This window comes from Leptodactylus fuscus, chromosome 6, assembly GCF_031893055.1.
Source record: "Leptodactylus fuscus isolate aLepFus1 chromosome 6, aLepFus1.hap2, whole genome shotgun sequence".
Lineage (NCBI taxonomy): Eukaryota > Metazoa > Chordata > Amphibia > Anura > Leptodactylidae > Leptodactylus > Leptodactylus fuscus.
Window position 1 is genome coordinate 177,181,314 of NC_134270.1, and position 17,619 is coordinate 177,198,932.

General features: G+C 41.2%; 2 protein-coding genes across 2 annotated transcripts in view; one reads left to right on the plus strand and one right to left on the minus strand.

Moving 5' to 3' along the window:
• Positions 1-17,619, minus strand: part of LOC142209033 (nicotinamide N-methyltransferase-like) — a 48,559-nt gene continuing 30,940 nt past the window's right edge. The window contains exons 2-3 of the mRNA XM_075277969.1: positions 1,875-2,082; positions 1-421 (exon numbers count right to left, since the gene is read on the minus strand). Of these exons, the coding sequence (XP_075134070.1) occupies positions 1-421; positions 1,875-2,082 (629 nt within the window). The remainder of the gene's footprint in view (positions 422-1,874; positions 2,083-17,619) is intronic.
• On the plus strand, positions 10,371-14,473 carry LOC142209035 (nicotinamide N-methyltransferase-like). Its single transcript, XM_075277971.1, has 3 exons — positions 10,371-10,551; positions 11,871-12,078; positions 14,050-14,473. The coding sequence occupies exons 1-3, from the start codon at positions 10,401-10,403 to the stop codon at positions 14,471-14,473; spliced, it is 783 nt and encodes a 260-aa protein (XP_075134072.1). The 5' UTR covers positions 10,371-10,400.

Consider the following 17,619-nt stretch of genomic DNA (forward strand, 5'->3'; position numbering starts at 1 on the left):
TTACTTCTTGTGAGCTGCAATGAATATGACGGCCTTATAGTCAGAAAGGTCACTCACAGCTGTTCTCTGTTGCACCTTACACTCATCTATTATAAAGCCTTCTTTTTCTAGAACTTTCCTGGCAAAATCCTCATCATATGAGAAAGCATGGAACTTCTCTTTCCCAACTGTGTAATATGTCTCTCCTAAACTCCCAATTAATAGAAAGTGTCCTCCAGGTTTCAGCAATCTTGAGAACTTCCTGAGATATCTGATGTAATCGTCTTGGTCTTTGCTGATAAACTCTAGTAGCCAAGCACTGATGATACAATCGGCTGGAGGTAAAACTATCGGCTCGGTCATATTTTCTTTCTCCAGGTTACATTTCATGACATGTTGTATTGCTGATCTCACTTTTACTTCTTTGTCTTCTAACTGGTGACTGAAAGAAATGGGAAAAGTGAAGAAAGTGATTGTCCCACATACTAAAAACATAGACATATTTGGCATAGCCATAACCTATACAATACAATGAAAACACTATTTATATTGATCACTGAATAGGATACATAAAAATGGTGCAATGTTTTTGCTCTTTTTTTAACATAATAGTTTCTTTTTGCATTTAATCAGTAACAATCTGAGGTCTGATATTATTATACAGAGTATGAAAAGATGCCACTCCAACTATTACTGTGACCTTCCATTCATGAGCTCTCCCAGGTTGACATGTCTGATTGTACCCCTGCTTCTGTAACATCTCTGCAATACACAAAATAATCTCTTGGTTCCAGTATATATTGGATGGTTCTTTAAGCATGACATGACTACACTCAACCATCAGCTTGGAGTCAGTTGGGCGAGTTTATGTATTGCATAAAACCGTCAGTTCTATTGCAGGCTGCATAAAGTAGCCTGTAATAGAAAATATTGCATGACAAGCCTGAGAGCCTTCACAAGGCTCCCGGCAGCCATGACAACTGGATGCCAGCCTTGGAGCTAGCTACGGGCACCAGCAATCCACAGGAAAATGGCGGCGCCCATGCGTCTTCGATAAAATGGTGCCTCGGTCAGCTTTGAAGGTTTAATTTCCTCAATTGGTGCAGGCACTGAGGCTTTAGCACTTGGTATCTGTTTTATAAAACAGCAGACACCTGGCGGCTAGGGCGCCCACCCAGCTCCCAAGTAGCTGCCATCTTTATACACCTGGCATCCACCATACTATTATGGTGGATGTCAGGAAGGGGTTAATTAAAAATGACCTTTCATGTCCTCCTGCACATGCAGTTTTATATACTGCTAGAGAACCAACAGTGCGATGAATTCAATGCTCAGTCGGCTTTCCCGTTATGTGCCCTGTGGTTGGAGATATTGGTGGTGTTAGTTTCAGCACCCATCTCTGTCCACTGCCAGAAGGGTGCAGGCGGACATGAAAGGTCCTCTAAGCATATCTAAAATTTCATCAGGTTGACAAAACAAAAAAAAGACATATAAAAAAAAAAAAAGTATGTGTTTTTTATATGCCTTTTTGACAACCTGATGAAATTTTAGATATGTTTAATTAAAAGCTAAGTCTTACCAAATGTTGGACCTTGCTGGAGACATATTTTACTGCTTTTGCCTTGGACCGGAGGAACATTATCCTGTTCAACTAAAGCGGTCACATTTGGATTCACTTTCTAATTCATGTTTGTGGGCTATACACTGTTACTAGTAGGGTGGAGCCGATCTTGAGATTTCAGGATCAATTTTAAAATCCGATTTCCAATCATTTTCCAGCCGATCCAGATCGCAAAATTTGCTCTATCTTTTTCGATCCCGATCGCTCAACCCTAGTTACTAGGTTTCTTTTTTGCTAACTTTGGTTTTCCTTAATAGTTGGACAAATACTTCACCTTTTTCCTTCTATGTCTGCATGATGTTTTGCGGCATGTCCCCAATGAAAGGCTCCTGTACGTTTGTCCACCCATCTTTTCAGCTCCAGGATACATCTGTCTTTGATCTTCAGCACTATGATGTCTTTGAAAAATTCACAGGCTGAATACAGATGATGAACCAGGGAACCAATGCTGAGGTCGAGCAAGATGTCTCCTTTAATATGACCTGTAGGAAAAATCCAAATATTGTAAGAACCAACACATTAAATCATAATATATGTTGTAGATAATAACGTGTCTATTAGAGATGAGCAGACAGTGAAATGTTCAAAGTTTGAAATTCGATTCGAATAGCCACTCAATATTCGACTGTTCGATAGAATATCGAGCCCCATTATAGTCTATGGGGAAAAAAATACTTGTTAAGGGGTAAACCACTATTCGACTCAGGAGGGTCACCAAGTCCACTATGACACCCCAGGAAATGATGCCAACACCTCTGGAATGCAACTGGGACAGCAGGGGGAGCATGTCTGGGGGCATCTAACAAGCCCAAGTCACTGTATTGGCCGAATGCTGTACTCTGTATGACATTCGGCCAATCAACGCTGGTCAATGCATTCCTATAGGAAAAAGTCAGCTCCCGCATATCGCAAGCTGACAGGGATCCCGACCAGATAGAGCCCCAAAGAGCTGGGTGAGTGACATTCCCCCCTAAATAAAGGTAATCCCTAGCTAACCCTGCCTGTACATCTGTCCCTGTCTCACAGTCACATAGTTCACAGTCTCATATGAACAGGATATTAAATCCACTATTCGTATAAATTGGAGGTCACCTGAATTAGCCAGCCAATTACTTTTTTCGATTTTTTTCTATGCCTCCGGTGTCGTAGTTCCTGTCCCACCTCCACTGCACAGTTATTGGTGCAAAAACAGCACCAGGGAAGGTGGGAGGGGAATCAAATTTTTAGTGAATTTGCCACCTGGTGTTCGACTTGAATCGAACATCTCAAACAGCCTGATATCTGATTGAACATGTACTCTATTGAACGCTGTTCGCTCATCTCTAATGTCTATCTCCAGATGATATCGTTTGGCCATATCGCCTCTGCTATCGCCAAGAGATGAAGATCCTGGAAGACTTCCCTAAATTTTCCAGTTTGGTATATGAGATTGGAGTATCAGTCTTGGATGTCTCTAGGATTAGACACTATCTTTAAAACATTTTTTTAAGAAAATAAATTCTTCTCTTTAAGGAACTGATATTATCTGTCTGGTTTCTCCACCATCATTGAAGATCTGTAACTATAGCTGGACTTGGGGCACCTATGACTTCTGATGTGTATACCCTTTGTTGGGTGCACTAGTGTACATATATCTGCCCTCTCTACATCTTCTCCCCACACATTTGCTTTGTGATTTAATTACGTTTTCATTTTTTAACATTTATAGTGTAGTCAAACTTTAACCTTTTCCTTACCTGGCAGTATTTGTGTAACTCATATTGTAATATACTTAATAATCACATTGTGTCTCCTTTCTGTGAAATTCTGCATTTCTCTATTCTTCCCCCTTGCTTCCCTGTTATGATCTGTCCCTGATTCCCACAATGTATAGTGTATGGGCTTGTGTGTAACGGTGGGTGATATAGCTTGGGAGTGATAGGCACATCGGGGTGTAGAGTTACCCTTTGGTCTGTATGATGGTCATTCATTATTGGGTGTTTCCTGTATATCTTGCTTTAAGTTTTGCAAGTTTATAGATCCTTCTTATTCCTTTATACTTTTATGGGATTGGGAATAGATTTTAGTATGATTTACATTTTTAGCTTACACATTATTGCCATTTCTGCCATTAGTGACACCCTGAGCATATAATGATTGTTGGTGCATTCTCTATGTAAGAAGTGATATCTTTCATTGTACAGGAGATTCTACACATTGTCAGGTTATCATTGGAGAGAGATCGGGAAGTGACATTAACACCAAGTGGTGGACCCCAAACTGCCAGAGGACAGCAGATTTACAAGGTATTGCACCCTTACATTTTGGAGTTGCCCTTTCATCATATCATTAAGTTTTCCTGGTTTTTGAAGACTACATAGGGGGAAACGATTCTACTAAACCCTAATGTCCTATATTTAACATTATGCTCAATGCTTAGTTGTTATACCTCAGCAGTCTGGTTGTCCCTTCTGATCTTCTATATCTCAAAATAAATCCATAATTCAATACATTTGACCAATGTGTATGCAAATAAATTAATCTTCATAGACAGTCCAGATACAGACCTGCTCTGAAAGCTTCTATAAGGCTTCTAATAGGAAATATCAAGGCGTCCTCTCTGAAGACCATTTCATGTTTATCTGAAAAATAATCCTCCAGTAATTTTCTGGTATCATGGCCGTGTATATGATAGCGCTTATAAGTACAGGGATCCATCGTGTAGTTACAGGGATCCATTGTGTAGTCTTGTGGTACAGATAATTCCTTCTAGACTGGTGCACAAGGTCTGTATATAAGTACTTGGGATCTCTGTACATTAGTAGGATAGTTACATTTACTTATCACATCATGTGTTATTATATGCATGAGCCAGTCATGGGGAGAGAAAATCACACGGAAAAGAAATGATACTTAAATATATCTGTTAACCCCTTACTGTTCCATGACTTCTTTTCTGCCATGAACAAGGGGCAATTTTTGCTTATTGTCAGATATCACGGTACTATGGAGTTTGTTTATGTACAGTGTTATGGTGATGTACAGTGCAAATGTCCCATCAAATAGAACTTGGATCTGGAAAGTTTATTTTCCTTAGTGATCAGCCTGTTTTGATCTTGAATTCCGTTGTGCTATCAAGAACACTAATCCCCTATCCACAAGCTGGAGGCTAAGTGTTGGATTTTTGAGGAGCCGACTGCTGGGTTCCCCAGCCAGCAGGAGAAAGCTCCCTATTCCTCCTCCTTGTGAATAGATTTCCAGTGCGTTTGATCAACCCTCCATTTGCTACTATGGGACTACCGGAGTTGCTGGCGATTGCAGTCCCTGCATCAGTCGATGGAGCGCTCGTCCTAGAAAGACACAAGGAGGCTTTTGGATAACTTTCGGTCCCCTCTTCATTCAATCACTGGGGGACCTGGGGGTTGGACACTCAATAAGTTGACACTTACCCCCTCTATAGGGAAAAAGTGTCCATAACTGCACAACCACCTTCATGACCAAGCCATTTTTTTCAGTTTTTCCGTATTTGCATATCAGGAACTCTAGCTTCTTTATTGTTCTCTCAGTGTATGTGGGCCGCTTTTGGTCAGGCAAGTTGTAGGGGATAATGACACCATTTTGGGATACATATGTATGACTGAATACATATCAGCAATTTTACCATTGTCATTTTGATCTATAAATTGTGTACCAGTCACTGTGCAACTTAACTAACCTGATAATTGTATTCTCGGGGTCGATATGACACCTCACATCACGATGGCACCTGCTCAGATACAGGTCTATGTTTATTCACACAGGAGGACCCCGCACCAGTGCCTGTATTGGGAAATGACTCTGATCATGGGATTTTGTTCAATAAAAGTAAGTTCACACGGGGTCCAAAATTTGGTGTAGCCGCGACTGAATGCTGGTGCGGTGCACTGGTATCCATCTGTGCTCTCCACTCTGGATTAGGGACAATGAATGGGCCTAGTTGGGAGGAGGGAGTGTCGTCAGGCCAAATCGCGAGACGAATCAGCCTGAAGAATGAGCACCTCGCTTCTTTTTCCGGGAGCCAGAACAAACATTGATTTCAATGGGAGCCCCTAAGGGTAAGTTCACATGGAGTATTTTGGTCAGGATTTTGAGGCCTCCAAGGGTTACTGCTAACAGGTCAGACAAAGTGTATGTAAAAAAAAAAAAAAAAAAGCCGTTTTTCACAAAATTTAAGGACACATTTGTTTTTTCATACAGGGAAAGGTTAATTTTATCACTCTATCCCTGTATTTAAGTGCCCAGGTCAAGGCCAAGTGGTTTATTGGTGCCTCATTTGGCATTCAGTACCCGGGGCACTTGTCCCTGATTCCACCTCAATGCTGTATCCCTGCATTGTGATGCATTAAAGCCATATCCCTTTTATCAGGACATATTCTTCCCCATGAAGCCATATCGCCTCTCAAGATAGAAAAATCTGGTCTAGAACTAAACATTCCAAAATAGTAATGCACAAATTTGCAACAGATTTTGGTGCTATCCAGAAACATCCAGCGATGACAGGTCCAGTAGAGATCGTGTCGCTGTTGCTTCCTCGATTCATTACATTTCAGCGCTCGTTGAGCGTTATGTAGGCTGGAAAAGACGAGACATAACAGGTATAAAATCAAAGCGGCCATTTTCTTGTAGCACGGGCATGCACAGTTGGCTCTGCCCAGGCCCAATACCTAGCAGAGTGAATTCAGACCCGGAAGGTGACGCTGGGACGCTGCACGGAGAAGACTTCTAATGGTAGGAGAAGAACCAGCGTTGATTGGCCGACTGTATAGCATTTGGCCAATCAATGCTGGTTCTGCATCAAATTTTTCCATTCGAACAGCGAGTGGCTTTTTTTTGGAGGCTAATTTTGAGGCGGATTCAGCGTCAAAATCCTTGCCAAAAAACTTTGTACTCTGAACTGACCCTAAGGTTAAAGTGTTAAAGCACTGCAGGAACAACCACGGCGGGAATGCAACACTTTGAACAGAAAGTGGAGAATTCCTCCACGGACTTTCTGTTATCCACCTGCCACGACCGTCGCGGTCCTCCACAGACTTTCTGTTACCATTAGGGCTCGTTCACACGGGGGGCATTGGGGCGGATTTTGGCACTGAGAGCGAGGCCGGGAGCCACATCACTCTCGGGTCAAAATCCACCTGCCACGACCGTTGCGGTCGTGGCTTCCCCCTTCGGAGTCGGCTCAAATGAATGGGCCAACTCTGGAGGTTGCTGCCACCAGGCTCAGCGAACCGGGGAATCTGCATGCAGAAAGGGCAATTCGCTAGTGGTCTCCATAGACCATCATTGTATGGAGGCGGAAAATCTGCCTCCTTGCCCCCATGTGAACTAGCCCTAATATCTATGGGGAAGCCATAGGTGTTTCTGTGGATATAATTGACATGATTCAATTTCCAAAACCATGCCGTTTGTGCATGCGATTTTTACTGCAATGTCTGCATAGGATTAGTTAGAATCACATCCGTTTGCAGGTAGTGTAAAACGCAGTGTTTTCGCAACATGGGATTTCAACCTAAGTCTCGGGTTTCTTTTTGGCAAGGAGTACAGCCATGGACCTAACAGAGTGGATAACTACAACATTGGCCAATATCCATCTTTCCCTTTCCTCCTTCTCTCTCTAAATATGATTTATCAATAATTTAATTGTTTTTGACTAGTTGTCACATACTGTATGTGTTATACCCGTTGACCTTCTAAAAATCGTGTGAAAAACAGAATTTATAGCTGTACTTGTTCAGTTATTTTGCCATATGTTACTTATCTGATGAAGGGGTTTGATGTTTATACCCTGAAATGTGTTATGCATTTGGAAATCTGTTTGGGGAGTCCGCATGCGGACCTACCCCGAACGGGACACAGAATGCATTGGCAAGCGGAGAGCTTATGAGAGCACATGGACCCCATAGACTATAATGGGGTCCGTGTGCTCTCTGCATGGTGTGCGCACAGAACATGTGGGCAGAAAGTACTTTGTGATCTACTTTCATGTCCACATGACTTGTGCGGGCATCGCACGGGAAGCTCATGGACCCCATTATAGTCTATGGGGTCCGTTTGCTTTCACTGCTCACCGCTTGCCAATGCGTTTGGGATTCCGTTCAGGGGGTTCCCAAGCAAACTCCCCGAATAGATTATCCAATGCAGATGTGAACCAGGCATTATCTAGAGATGTTGAATGAAGTAGCCTATACATGAAATCAGTTGGACTGCCACTCTTGCTACCCATAGAGTAGCATAGATTTTTATCTGAACATTTGGGCTCAGACTTCACTGTCCATAGGGAATACTTCAAATTGATGCAGATTAGAGATGAGCGAACACTAAAGTGTCCGAGGTTCGAAATCCAATTCGAACAGCCGCACACTGTTCAACTGTTCGAACGGATTTCGAACCCCATTATAGTCTATGGGGGGAAATGCTCATTTCAGAGGTAGGCCACATTTGATAAAATTATACTTACCAAGTCCACGAGTGATGGTCGGGCTGGATTCTGCTTGAAGTCTTCTCCCGGCACAGGGTCCCCGCGTCCTCTTCCGGGTGGAATTCACTCTGCCTAGGCATCCGGCCTAGGCAGAGCCGACTGCGCATGCGTGTGCGGCTCTGCCCAGGCCCGACGCCTGAGCAGAGCTGACTGCGCATGCGCGTGTATGCACGTGCATGCCCGCGCATGCGCAGTCCGCTCTGCCTAGGCCGGATGCCTAGGCAGAGTGAATTCCACCCGGAAGAAGACGCGGGGACGCAGCGCAGAGAAGACTTCGGAAAGGTAAGAGAAGAACCAGCGTTGATTGGCAGAATGTATAGCATTCTGCCAATCAACGCTGGTTCTGCATCGAACCTTAAACTTCGAACAGCTAGTAGTGTTCGATCGAGTACGAGTATTTTGAATACCATAGTATTCGATCGAACACCTACTCGCTCATCTCTAATGCAGATGAATAGTTTAGACTTCTGCAGGGATTTAATCACTAGATATATTTCAGGAATCCTCTTTCTATGTTTATAGTACCCAAGATATCAGTTTATAAAGTGACCTTCACCCTTCCCTTATTGTCCCTGTGCCCGTACACCATACACAGTGAGAATCAGAGGATCTCCATAGAGTAACAAGGTAAAGAATGCCGGATTTCACAGAAAGGAGACAAAATGTGAATAACAATGTATATTGCAAAATGTATCAATGACACAAATACTGTCAGAATTAAACGGTCCAAAGTTTATGGGGAAAGTTGCAGCAATATTTTGCCCATGTACAAATGCGTCTCAATAAATTAGAATATTTATAATTTTTTTTAGTAATATTATTTTTTTTTAGTATTTTTTTTTTTTTTTTTTAGTAATTCAATTGACCCCATATATTCTATTGAGTCATTACAAACAGAGAGAACTTTTTCAAGCGTTTATTTCTGTTAATATTGATGATTACGGCTGTAAGAAGAACCCAAAAGTCAATATCTCAGAAAATGTGAATATTATATAAGACCAACTGTAAAAAAAAAAAAAAAAAAGAAATATTGGCCAAATGAAAAGTCTGTCCTGTAAATTCCCTCAATACTTGGTGGGGGTTCATTTTGCATGAATGACAGTATCAATGCACAAATGTGACCTGGAGGCATCAGCCTGTGGCCCTGCAGAGCTCGGTGTATGGAAGCCCAGGTTATATGATAGCAGCCTTCAGCTCGTCTGCATTGTTGAGTCTGGGGTCTCTCATCTTGCTCTTGACAATACCCTATAGATTCTCTATGGGGTTAAGGTCAGATGAGTTTGCTGGCCAATCAAGCACAATTATATTGTGGTTATTAAACCAGGTCTTGGTACTTTTGGCAGTGTGGACAGGGGCTAAGTCCTGTTGGAGAATGAAAATTACATCTCCAAAAAGCTAGTCAGCAGAGGGAAGCCTGAAGTGCTCTAGAAGCTCCTGGTAGACAAGGCTGCGCTGACTTTGGTCTTGATAAAACACAGTGGACCTACTGTACACCAGCAGATGGCATGGCCCTCCAAATTATCACTGATCATGGGAAATTCATTACAGATAACTACTAGAGATGAGCGAACAGTAAAATGTTCGAGATTCGATATTCGTTTCGAGTAGCCCCTGACTACTCGAATCGAATATCGAACCCCATTATAGTCTATGGGGGAAAATGCTCATTCGATCAAATTATACTTAACAAGTCCACAAGTGAGGGTCAGGCTGGATCCTCTGAGAAGTCTTCTCCGTGCAGCTTACCCGCGGCGTCTTCCGGCTCTGAATTCACTCTGCCAGGCATCGGGCCTGGGCAGAGCCGATTGCGCATGTCCACACTACAAGCCCGATGCCTGGCAGAGTGAATTCAGAGCCGGAAGACGCCGCGGGGAAGCTGCACGGAGAAGACTTCTAAAGGTCGGAGAAGAACCAGCGTTGATTGGCCGACTGTATAGCATTCGGCCAATCAATGCTGGTTCTGCATCAAACTATTACATTCGAATAGCGAGTGGTACTCGATCAAAAACGAATATTTCGAATACCGTTGTATTCGATCGAATACCTACTCGATCGAGTACTACTCGTTCATCTATAATAAATACACCATAGAATGATAAGAGGTTAATAAAAAAAATGTTTACATAAAGATCATTTCTTTTCGATGTGGTTTTCTCTCCCCATGACTGTCTCATGAATATAATAACACATGATGTGATAAGTAAATTTAACTAGCAAACTAATTTACATAAGCGCCTAAGTACTTCTCTATAGACCTTGTGCACCAGTCTAGAAGGAATCCCATCATCTGTACCAGAAGACTACACGATGGATCCCTGCACTTATAAGCGCTATCATCTACATGACCACGATTCCAGAGAACATCTAGAGCAATATTTTTCTGATAAAGCTCAGATGGTCTTTGGAGAGGACGCCTTGATATTTCCAATTAAAAGCTTTACAAATGCTTTTGCAGCAGGTATGTATCTGGATTGCTTATGTTTCATTTATTTTACCCGTCATCTTTTTTTCATATTTTTCATCTATGCCTTTCTAAATTCATACCTTCTTTTTTTTCTGTTGCCACTGTTCATTTATCTTAACCCTTATGATGCAGGGCAGTTTATCTTTTAAGGCTTGATAACTTTTGTTAAGAATTTTACAGAAATAACAATTAAAACACAAAAATAAAAACAGTAAAAGAAGAAAGAAAAAAAAGGGGGGCAGTTAACATAACAGTGGGTGAAGGGTAAGGGAAACACTCCTGATGCAGCAGGGCAATGTGTGGCATATCAAGAATACAGCTCATAGCACAATATCACATATCAGAGGATTAGATACACAGCTCAGCACACACTATCATACATCAGAGGATTAGGTACATAGTTCAGAACACAGTATCACACATCAGATGATTAGATACATAGCTCAGCACACAGTATCACACATCAGAGGATTAGATAAACAGCTCAGCACACTATCATACATCAGAAGATTAGACACAAAGCTCAGTACACAGTATCACACATCAGAGGATTAGATACATAGCTCAGAACACAGTATCACACATCAGAAGATTAGATACATAGCTCAGAACACAGTATCACACATCAGAGTATTAGATACATAGCTCAGCACACAGTATCACACATCAGAGTATTAGATACATAGCTCAGAACACAGTATCACACATCAGAGGATTAGATACACAGCTCAGCATGCACCAACACACATCAGGGGATTAGATACCCAGATCAGCACACACTATCAAACATTAGAGGATTAGATACAAAGCTCAGAACAGAGTATCACACATCAGAGGATTAGATATGCAGCTTAGCACACAACATCACACGGGAGAGCTTTCCAATCCAACCCTGCCATTTTTCTTCACTACTGTATGTTAGCTTTAAAGGGGCAGGGTGCTGTGGATGACACTGTTACACAAGTTCACATTCACACAGATCTGCTGGTAATAGATATAATTTCTTGCAAGGGATGGGATAGTAAAGCATGTTCAATGGCGAGCAATTACTAACACAGGGGAAATAAGACATATTCCAGACAAATCCCAACCCTCTCCCTAATCTCCCCTCTGACCTCCCCTCAACCCCTCAAACTTCAGAGAGAAAATTAAAACAGCTGTAGCGCAGGAAACTCCAGATTAATTAATTTTTTTCATAGAGAAGAAGACAAAGGAAAAGAAATATGGCTAGAAATACAGACACATGTTATTATCTAGAATATATACTATAGTTTAACATGTAAGGTATTTCAATATTTGGATTTCTCCTACAGGTCATATTAAAGGAGACATCTTGCTTGACCTCAGCTTTGGTTCCCTGGTCCACCATCTGTATTCAGCCTGTGAGTGTTTCAGAGACATCATAGTACTGAAGATCAAAGACAGATGTATCCTGGAGCTGAAAAGATGGGTGGACAAACGTACCGGAGCCTTTCATTGGGGTCATGTCACAAAACATCACGTAGACATAGAAGGAAAAAGGTGAAGTATTTGTCCAACTATTAAAGAAAACCCACTGTCATACAGAGCATATGGACAACACCACCACATACCTCGCAAGCTGAGAATAATCAATTGCAAACACCAAACTACCACACCAATGTCTCAGCTGAACAATCAAGAACCAATATGTAAAAATCAATAAATATTTATTAAATAACATGAAAAATTGATTACAAACATGGACTGACTAACAGTCACTAGTGATCACTATTTTAGTGTTTATTATGACACATATCATCTGTTCCCTGATACTTTTCCAGTGTTTCACAATTGCTTTATTGCTCCAATGTTGTTAGTCAGTCCATGTTATTTAATAAATATTTATTGATTTTTACATATTGGTTCTTGATTGTTCTGCTGAGACATTGGTGTGGTAGTTTGGTGTATACAGAGCATATGGAGACATGTCAATCACACATACGGAAATGCTGTCATTTTCTGTATAGGTATCATAGAGGCAAAAATTCAGCAGAGGAAAACTCTGGATTTTATGTGAAAAGTGCTGCGGAAAAAAAAAGAAATATGATAGGTTTCTGCCACAGTCTTTCAGCAATTTTTGGCTGCGTCTCGCTATGTGAGGGCTTAGCCTAAGGGTAAGTTCTCACGTAGTTTTTTGGTCAGGGTTTTGAGGCAGTATTCGTCTCCAAATCCTGACCAAAAAGACGGCTCTCACTGAAATCAATGGGAGCCGCTCAGGTCTTTTTTCCGGGAGCTATTTCTTCCTGCTCCTGGAAATAAGAAACGAGATGCTGATTCTTCAGGCCGCGATTCGGCCTGAATACATTCCCTCCTCTGGACTAATTGGACCTAATCCGGAGCAGAGTGCGCGGTTGGATGCCGATGCAGTGCACCGGCTTTCAGTCGTGGCGACCCTTCTTTTGGACTGGAACCTAAGAATATTCCACACTATGTTTTCAAGCATTTTAACCACTTCCGGACCGCTCATAGACTATAAACAACCGGAAGATGGTTGCCTTGTTCTGACAGGACGTACTGGTACGAGATTGTGCAGTTGCTGATACTGGGAGCTGTCTGTAACTTCAGCCGGAGCTCTCAGAGAGAAGGCAGGGAAGGTTTATTACCTTCCCTGCCTTCTCGACTGCTGTGTATACAGCGCCATGATGCGGCTCCCTCTGACCCGGCGGTAATGACATCAATAGCTGCTGGGTCCTACAGGACCGATATCAACTCTAGTAAGGTGTATATACAATGTGCAGGAGGCTGGATTCCTCCTGCAACTGGGGGTAAATGTACCAGTTGCAGGGGAAATAAGAACCATAATTAAAAAAAAAAGTGATCAGATGACCCCCAAAGGTCTCTTATGAGCTTATGGGGACACAATCTGAAAAAAAAAAAATAAAAAAAAAAAAAATATATATATATATATATATATATATATATATATATATATATATATATGTTAAAAAAAAAGTAAATAAAATGATTTAAAAAAATAAATAAAATAATATACTAATAAAATGCCGTCATTAAAGATTATAGCTGGAGTTGAGCTGATCTTGAGATTGCAGGATTCATTTTAAAATCCGGTTTCCGATCATTTTCCAGCCGATCTCGATCATGAACGTTACAGCCCTCAAAACCGGACATACAAAAAAAACTAATGTGTCTGGTCCTGGACCAGAAAATGGCCCGGTACTGAAGTGGTTAATGTGTGGTTCGTACTGAACTTATTCGACTGGAAACTAATTTTGGTACTGAACCACCCAATCCCAACACAAATCCAATCTCAAGAGACTCACCCATCTCTATTGATGACATGCCTTATGGTCTGCTATGTTATTGGCTGCCTCTTGTTTGGTTCCCTGTACTGATTTATTTATTACAATGAGATCTAGTTGCCCTTTCAGGTCTAATTGACCTTTTTTTTTTTTGCCCTATTGATGATGACTGTGTGACAATCACCTTCTTCACTTTTTCCATTTCTTACAGTCACCAGTTAGAGGACAAAGAAGCAAAAGTGAGATCAGCAATGCAACATGTTGTGAAATGTAACCTGGAGAAAGAAAATATGACCGAGCCGATAGTTTTACCTCCGGCCGATTGTATCATTACGGCTAGGTTACTAGATGCTATCTGCAAAGACCAAGATGACTACATCAGATATCTCAGGAAGTTCTCAGGACTGCTGAAACCTGGAGGACACTTGCTATTATTTGGGAATTTAGGTATGACCTATTACACGGTTGGGAAAGACAAGTTCCATGCTTTCACATATGATGAGGATTTTGTCAGGAAAGCTCTAGAAGGAGAAGACTTTATAATAGATGAGTGTAAGGTCCATAAGAGAACAGCTGTGAGTGACCTTATTGACTATAAGGCTATGATATTCATTGTAGCTCACAAGAAGAAGTAGCTCTAGGTAGAAATGTAATGTACTAACAAGTACTAACAAGTACTAACAAGTAACAATGTAACTAATCAAGATGATTAAACAATGTATATCTCCAATAGAAGGTCCCAACATCCATTTGACAATGAGTAGGTGCTCTTAGGCTTACATGAAAAGTTTGCAGCTTATATACATTTTTGCAGAATGTCTCGACATAGAACGCACAGACAACTTCTTAGATATACACTCAGAAATATACAATAATATGAACATGGGCTTATATCTGCATGGTTGAAATTTGTTTGAAAATCATTAAAATGGGATAAAATAAACCAAGGCTTCCTGTGTGAGGTTATTTACCAACAATTTCGGAAGAATGAAGAATCTTCATAATTTTCTTAAGTAAGGTCTTGGTTATTAAACATTATTTTACACTATCGATTCCAGAAGGTGAATTTTATTAGTGTTTCTTTTTCAAACGTTCCTAATTATACAATGTAACTACTAATTTATAGTGAATACCCATCCTTGTAAATTTATGTCAATCCAAAACTCTTTGAGTTACAATTTCTTAAACCATCCTTCTATCAATTAGACCCATTGTTTCTTATACAGAGATTTAACTCATCTGCATAAACATTAAAGTTAAGCAAAAAAATGTCATGTGACTGCAGACACCACTAGAGGGAGCTTGTAAATAAAGTGGAATACAGTGAGAGACGCATACAAGCTCATAGTGGTGACTGTATAAAACCAAAATTTTCCTAATTTGGTGGGTGTGCGGGATTACAACTGTATAACTGAAGAATCTAAACTTTACAACATTTATAAGGATGTAATGTGGAATAAATCAATACAAAAGTATGGATGGAAGAAAGTATAATGGTGGAGAATGCAGAGCACTGCTCTTATGTCATATTCACAAGTTTGACATAATGAAAGACTAATGGATAAACTAAAAAGCACAACTGGTTTTGTTATAATTGAAGAATATGATTATAGAGGGATGTATACAGGACTTTATTTTTAAAATGAATGAATGAATTGAATGAATTTTATTTATATAGCGCCAACATATTCCGCAGCACTGTACAGTTTGTAGGGTTCAAATACAGACAGAAAGATACATTACAAGGAAAGTCATTTCACACAATGGGACTGAGGGCCCTGCTCACAAGAGCTTACAATCTATGAGGTAGAGGGGGTGACACAAGAGGTAGCAGGGGCGGCATTGCTTATGCAGTATTCAGACAATTCTGTAATAGAGGTGACTGTCATTACACAAACATAAAACTGTATGAGCCGTCACCAGTCGTGTCCTGTAGCATATGGATAGAGCTTCGACCTATAAAGTTAGCCTGAAATGGCATCATATGGGGTAATGTGGGAGCGGGGACAGAGGAAGGTTAAATTTTAGGGATTCTAATTACAGTGCATAAGGGTTTACATTAGGAATTGTGATAGGCCTGTCTGATAAGATGTGTCTTTAGTTTGCGTTTGAAGCTGTAGAAATTGGGAGTTAATCTGATTGTCCAGGGTAGAGCATTCCAGAGAAGTGGTGCAGCTCGGGAGAAGTCTTGTATACGAGCGTGGGAGGTTCTGATAATAGAGGATGTAAGTGTTAGGTCATTGAGTGAACGGAGAACACGGGTTTGGGCATTAAACAGAGATGAGGGAGGAAATGTATGGAGGTGCGGCATTATGGAGAGCCTTGTGGAGGAGGGGGATAACTTTATATTGTATTCTATAATGAATAGGCAGCCAATGTAGTGACTGGCACAGACCCGAGGCATCGCTGTAGTGACTGGCACAGGCCGGAGGCATCGCTGTAGCGTCTAGCCTGGTAGATGAGCCTGGCCGCTGCATTCAGAATAGATTGTAGAGGGGAGAGTTTAGTGAGGGGAAGACCGATTAGTAAGGAGTTACAGTAGTCAAGGCGAGAATGAATCAGAGAGACAATAAGTGTCTTTAATGTATCTCTGGTAAGGAAAGGGCGTATTCTGGAGATGTTTTTGAGGTGACATGAGCATACAAGTGATTCAATATGGGGGGTGATGGTCTGAGTAAAACATGACCCCGAGGCAGCGGGCATACTGCCTAGGAGTTATAGTAAGGCCTGAGACTGCAATGGATATATCAGGGACAGATCTATTAGATGGTGGAAACAGTAGTAGCTCAGTCTTAGAGAGATTTAGTTTCAGATAGAGCGAGGACATGATATTAGAGACAGCAGAGAGACAGTCGCTGGTGTTCTGTATGACTGAAGGCGTGATGTCACGGGAAGATGTGTATAATTGGGTGTCATCAGCATAAAGATGGTACCTGAAGCCAAATCTGGTGATGGTTTGTCCAATGGGGGCTGTGTAGAGAGAAAAGAACAGGAGGCCTAGGACCGAGCTCTGAGGAACCCCAACAGCAAGGTGTCAGGGGTGGTTTCAATGGGACCACTTAAGTATATTGGATGATAGTCAAATTTAAAGATAAAGACTCGAGTCAGTGATGCATTCAACACAGAGACAAATTGAACCTGGGTAGAAGCATACCTTTATTGTATACATCATACCTTTTATACCCATTAAATTGGGTGTACATGGGGTGTACATATATGAATAAACAATTTTAGTATCCAATGACAATTTCCCAAAAAGATAAATTCCCATCACACCACATGATAGCTGAGGTAATGTTAGCTGACGTCATCTTGTTACGTGACAAGGCAAAGTCCCAATGACTATCTACTATTAATTTTTATCTGTACTGTATTAATAGAAGTTTATGACTTTATTGTGATCTGGTTTATTATCTGGGTGCACCACTCAGTCTACACATATGCTTTAATATGGAAGATGGGTCAGGCTGGCCTGGAGAGAAGCATGCTACAAGCTTAAGTGTTATTGAAAGAATGTATACACATATGGGAAATATATATGAATGTATTCACTTCCCTATCAAAGGGAAAGGGGAAGAAACAGAGCCTGCAAGTGATACACTGAAAGTGCGGTCTGAGAGATAAGAGGAGAATCAGGAGAGCGCAGTGTCATTGAGGCCAACTGAGCGGAGCATAGTGAGGAGGAGTTGATGGTCAACAGTGTCAAAAGCTGCAGAGAGGTCCAGAAGAATAAGAAGAGAGAAGTCACCATTGGATTTAGCTCTTAGGAGAACATTGGAGA